Source organism: Cervus elaphus, chromosome 5 (assembly GCF_910594005.1).
Source record: "Cervus elaphus chromosome 5, mCerEla1.1, whole genome shotgun sequence".
Lineage (NCBI taxonomy): Eukaryota > Metazoa > Chordata > Mammalia > Artiodactyla > Cervidae > Cervus > Cervus elaphus.
In genome coordinates, this window is record NC_057819.1 from 134,712,442 (window position 1) to 134,718,441 (window position 6,000).

At 41.5% G+C, this 6,000-nt stretch overlaps 1 protein-coding gene across 1 annotated transcript in view; it reads right to left on the reverse strand.

The window, feature by feature from the left end:
- LOC122693272 (probable histone-lysine N-methyltransferase PRDM7) overlaps nucleotides 1–5,584 on the reverse strand; it is a 45,682-nt gene extending 40,098 nt beyond the window's left edge. The window contains exons 1-3 of the mRNA XM_043900815.1: nucleotides 5,509–5,584; nucleotides 4,986–5,102; nucleotides 4,572–4,679 (exon numbers count right to left, since the gene is read on the reverse strand). Of these exons, the coding sequence (XP_043756750.1) occupies nucleotides 4,572–4,679; nucleotides 4,986–5,102; nucleotides 5,509–5,584 (301 nt within the window). The remainder of the gene's footprint in view (nucleotides 1–4,571; nucleotides 4,680–4,985; nucleotides 5,103–5,508) is intronic.
- Between the last annotated feature and the right edge of the window lie 416 nt (nucleotides 5,585–6,000).

Below are 6,000 nucleotides of genomic sequence, written 5' to 3' on the forward strand. Positions count from 1 at the left end.
ATTCTGAGGCAGAGAGTGACAAGGACAAGGATTACCAAAGGAGAAATGAAAAATGATTTCTGTGTCACCAACTTCTACACTTCCACTGGGAGCATTACATAATTTTCTTAAAATTAAAAAAAAAATATGAAACTTCATCTGTGCCTCTTTTGATGTCCATAAAGTATCTAATGAATTTACTAGCCTTTCATGACAAAAATACTCAACAAAGTAGAAATAGAAGGAGGTGGCTGCAATATAATAAAGGTCATATATGAAAAGTCTACCTCTAACATGATAGTCATCAGTGAAAACCTGAAAACTTCTAAGATCCAGAAAACAGGGGGCGGTCCTAAGATGGTGGAGGAAGAGGATGAGGAGACCACTTTCTCCCCCACAAATTCATTGTAAGATCCAGAAAACAAGGCAAGGATGCCCATTCTCAACATTTCTATTAACCATAATATTAGAAGTCCTAGCCAGGGCTTTAGGGTAGGAATGGAAACAAAAGGCTTTCATTTGGAAAGAAAGAAGCAAAATTACGTCTGTTCACAGAGGACATGATTTTATGTACAGAAAAATTTATAAAATTCCACACACAAAAAAACCCTGCACAGAAAGTTGCACGGTACAAAATCAACATTCAAATACCTTTCCCTGCATGAACAATGACCATCCCAAAAAGGAAAATAAGAAAACAATCTTATTTACTTTTTATTTTTTTAAAGCTGTAGTCAAGAGCTAAATTTAAATTTCAAAAATATATTTGTTTTTATTTATTTATTTGTGCCAGGTCTTTGTTGGGGCATGTGGGATCTAGTTCCCTGACCAAGGACTGAACCCAAGTTCTCTGCATTGGGAGTGTGGAGTCTTAGCCACTGGACCCCCAGAGAAGTCCCAATAATCTTATTTATAATAGCATCAAAAAGAATGAAATAATTGGGAGTAAACTTAAGGAGATGAAAGACTTATACATTGAAAACTACAACGTATTGCTGAAAGGAATCTGACATAAGTAAATAGAAAGGCAGCTCATGTTTGTGGATTTGGAGACTGAATATTATTAGGCTGTTCACACTACCCAAAACAATTTAAAGATTCAATGCAATTCCTATCAAAATCCCAATGGAATTTTTTTCTGGTATAGAAAATCCATCCTACAGTTAATCTGGAATCTCAGAGGACCCCAAATAGGCAAAACAATCTTAGAAAGAACAGCAAAGCTGGAGGCCTCTGATTTCAGAACATATTTCAAAGGTACAGTGACCAAAAGAGTGTAGTTTTGGTATAAAGTGTGTGCTTAGTCACTCAGTGGTGTTGACTCTTTGTGACCTTTTGGTCACACAAAATAAGAAGTCCCGGTAGACTGTAGCCCACCAAGCTCATCTATCCAGGGGATTTCTCAGGCAAGAATACTGGAGGGGGTTGCCATTTCCTTCTCCAGGGGATCTTCTTAACCCAAGGATTGAACCAGTATCTCCTGCAATGAAGGCAAATTCTTCACCTGCTGAGCCTCTGAGGTAGCCCACTGGCATAAAGACAGACATGTCAATCAATGGAACAGAATAGACAGCCAGAAATAAACAGAAATACACTCTTGGAAACATGGTTTAATGATCTTCATCAAAGGTGTCAGGACAACAGGGAAAGTTTAATCCCTATAACGAATGGTGCTGGGGAAACAAAATATCCATATGCAAAATAATGAAGATCTTACATCATGAAGAAAAATCAACTCAGAATGGATTAAAGACCTAAATGCAAGACTTGATAAGGCTCTTAGAGGAAAACAAGGATGAAGCTTCACGACACTGAATCAGCAATGATTTCTTAGATATGGTACCAAGTGCACAAGTATTAGTAATAAAGTAAAAATAGACAAATGAGACTACATTAATCTTAAAACCTCTGTGCAGCAAAGGACACAGTGAACAGAGTGAAAAGGCCACCTACAGGATGGTAGAAAATGTTTGTAAAATATGCATCTGATAAGGGGTTAATAAGCATACACCAATATGAAGCCTACCTATAAGCCAGGAAGAGAACCTGATTGACCACAATGGCACCCTGATATCAAACTTCCATGCTCCAGAATTGTAAGAAAACAAATTTCTGTGGTTTAAGGCAAGCAGTCTGTTTTGTTATGGCAGCCTGAGCTGACTAACACAGTGGGAGAAGGAATTGAATAGACATTTCTCCAAAGAAGATACACAAATGGCCAACAAACATATGAAAAGATGCTCAATATTACTAATCAATAGAGAAATACAAATTAAAAGCACAATGGAAATTATTTCATACCTTCTGTGGTGGGCAATATGAATAAGAAGACAATAGCAAGTTTGTTAAGGATATGGAGAAATTGGAACCCTTATACACTATTGTTGGAAATGTAAAATGTTGCAACCTTCATAGAAAACAGTATGGAGTTTCCTCAGAAAATTAAAACTGCTGTATGATATAGCAATCCAACTCAAGAGTATATTTCCATAAAAAATTGAAAGCAAGATCTTGAATAGATAGTGTGCACATCTATGGTCATTGCAGCATTATTCCCAGTTGGTGAGATGTGGAAGCAATCTAAATGTTCACTGGTGGATAAACAGATAAAGATTATATATAAGATATATCTTATATCTGTTATATACACATGCACACAATGGAATGTTTTTAAGCCTTAAAAAAGAATTCTGTCATATGCTACATCATGGATGGGCCTTGATGATATTATGCCAAGTGAAATGAACCAATCAAAAAAGACAAATATTGCCTGATTCCACTTCTATGAGGTATATAAATTAATCAAATCCATGGAAACAGAAAATATAATCGTGGTTGCCAAGGTTTATGAAGACGAAGGATTGGAGAATTGTTGCTCAGTGGGTTAGGGCTTCAGTCATGCAAGATGGAACATTTCTACAGATCTGTTGTACAGCAGTGTGTATATATATATCCCCAGTGGCTCAGCGGTAAAAATCCGCCTGCAATGCAGGAGATGCAACAGACGCAGTTTCGATCCCTGGGTTGGGAAGATCACCTGGAGCAGGAAATAGCAACCCACTCCAGGATTCTTGCCTGGAGAATCCCATGGACAGAGGAGCCTGGCAGGCTACAGTCCGTGGGTACACAGAGTCAGACATGACTGAGCGATTAACACTATGGCCACTAACACTAATGTGTACATAGCAGCAGTGTACCATACACTCAGAAATTGTTAAGAAGGTAAATTAAGATGTGCGGAGGTATGGTGAACTGTGGCCTATGTTTTCCCTATAAAGAATCTCTCTTCATGTCAAAACCTTTGCAGGCAACCAAATGTTTGGTTTTCATGTCCCTTTCACTAGTTTTAATAACATAAGGGAACAGAGGGACTTCCCTGGTGGCACAGTGGATGAAAATCTGCCTGCCAATGCAGAGGACACAGGTTCGATGGCTGGTCCAGGAAGATTCCACTTTCTGCGGGGCAACTAAGCCTGTGTGTCACAAGCTACTAAGCCTGCATGTGCTCTGCAACAAGAAGCCACTCACCACAACCAGAGAAAGCCCGTGCACAGCCACAAAGACCCAGTGCAGCCAAAACTAAATAAATAATTTAAAAAAATCTGGGCGAACAGAAATTCATGGAGAATTGTAGAACTATCTAAATTGTTTTCTCCAGTCTAGGAAGATCAACTCTTCTAAACTGAGCAGCAGAAGAGGAAGTGAGCTGCTCACTTCTATTTTATAATGAGTGTACTTCATTTTATTTACCTGATGCTGTCTCTGGTCAGTGAAATATGGGGAAGATTAGGGAGAATAAATAGTTCTTTCAAACCCTTTCCCAGAATCAAAACAAAGAATTAGTTTAACCTTAGGAAAGCCTGGCGATTCATGGGGTTGCAAAGAGTTGGACACGACTGAGTGACTGAACTGAACTGAACTGAACTGAGGGTAAGAAGATCATGTGGTGTTGTTTTATGCTGCTGCTAAGTCACGTCAGTCGTGTCCGACTCTGTGCGACCCCATAGATGGCAGCCCACCAGGCTCCTGTCCCTGGGATTCTCCAGGCAAGAACACTGGAGTGGGTTGCCATTTCCTTCTCCAGTGCATGAAAATGAAAAGTGAAGGTGAAGTTGCTCAGTTGTGTCCCACTCTTCGCGACCCCATGGACTGTAGCCTACCACGCTTCTCTGTCCATGGGATTTCCCAGGCAAGAGTACTGCAGTGGGTTGTTGTTTTATATACATACATAAATAATGTATCTTGACATAATACATTAATCATTTCCTCTTCTAAGAGATTTAATCCAATAACTGAATTATTATATTAGTATTAAATCTCTTTGGTGAATTTATAGTCTAAGGTTTCCTTACTTGCCTTTCATTAAGAATGTTTAGCAAAAATAATTCTTTTTAAAAAGAATGATAAATTTTAACCGTAAAACTTTTGAGAAACCTATACATTCATCTTCATTCAGGCTTATGTCAATATTCAGCCACAACCACTTCAGAATGCTGAAAATTATGTTTTCTTTGCTAATGGCTGAGATGTAGTTGAGACCTAAGCCCAGGCTGGTTTCAGCAAGACACCTCCAAATCCTCCTGGCCCCTCACCTTGCTGCCTTGGTGTCCATTCTTCATCAGAATCCTCAATGTCATCTACCTGGGGTTTGATGACCTGCCTGTGGTGATGCATGAAAGCTGGTCGAGTGGCTCTGAAACCTGGAAAGAAGCAAAATATTTGTTCTAAGGAGGAGGAACAAAACACAGAAGCAATGGAAAGTGTCACAAAGTCAGGGAATCAGTAGGATGGGCTGGGAGAATCTAGAACAAGGCAAGAGGTGAGCTCTGCACTGCAGGGTCAACCTCCCTTTGGTACAAAACTGTAAACATTTCCTCCAGGTTAGTCTCCACACAAAAGGCAACTGTGAGCAGATGAAGCCACCTAAGAGCGGGCCAAGTGAACACTGAGGGTGAAGACCTGTTTCATGTTTCCCAGGCTCACAGGCACGCAGCACTTCCTGTTACCTATAGCAATTAGCGCTTCGTAGTTCCTTTTCACATTCCTATGTCGGATTTTTTCCCATTCTCCCATCTCTTCCCATTCTTCCTTGGAGAAATATACGGAGATGTCTTTGAAAGCATCTTTGGCCTAAGGAAAATAACAGATTTCATCAGTGATTTACTAGTCTAAGTCAAACCTTAGAGCTGGGCCTTCTCCTCCACCTTTCGTGCAGGGAGTAGCCTGAAGCTACTGGATGGTCTCTGTGAGACAGAGATGAAGACTTTCCTTCCCGACTGTGTCCTGCTTAACTGAACAAATACTGAGCATTTTCCTAACTCTCCCTGGACACAGAGCAGTTGACGAATCTAGTGTCCTGTTTTGTCCCACTCCTCCCCACCATCTCAGACAGGACCAGGCATTCCCATCCTGTGTACGGTCACAGAGAAGTTCACTCAGCTGCCTGGGCAAGCAGTCTGTGGTGCTTCAGGGACCAGCGCCGTGTCCTTCCTATAGAGCTGGCTTAGAGCCCAGCTTTGCCGCCTCCACCTCTCACCGTGGGCTTCCGATCTGTTCTCCTGGCATCTCCCTCAGTGCTTTCCTCTGGAGACCTATTCGGCCTCATGGCCATTGGAGTGCTCAAGACCAAGGTGCCTGTGGAAGAAGAAGGTGCTGAGACAGCCCAGACCACTGTCCAGAGCTTGGTCTGTCTTCCTTGGGTGGAGTGTCCAGGGCAGGAAGGTGAGGGGAAAGTTGGGGTGAGGGTATTGGTGGGGTGGAGGAATCCTGACTAGCTATGACAGACCAGGCTAATGTGAACTAGATTTGGTTTCTTTGGATCCCCTACAATTCAGCCCCTCCGAGGAAAGACACTGGGAGGGACGTGTCTGTGAGTGACAGAGGGATTCCTGAGGAGACCTGGAAACCCCTAACTGCTGGACTGGCATCAGGCTAAAATCATGACTCTGTTCCAGTGCAGGAGAGGGACTATTTCTCCAAGAAGGGTTTTGAGGATCTCCGCCTGGGGACTCAGAAAAATTT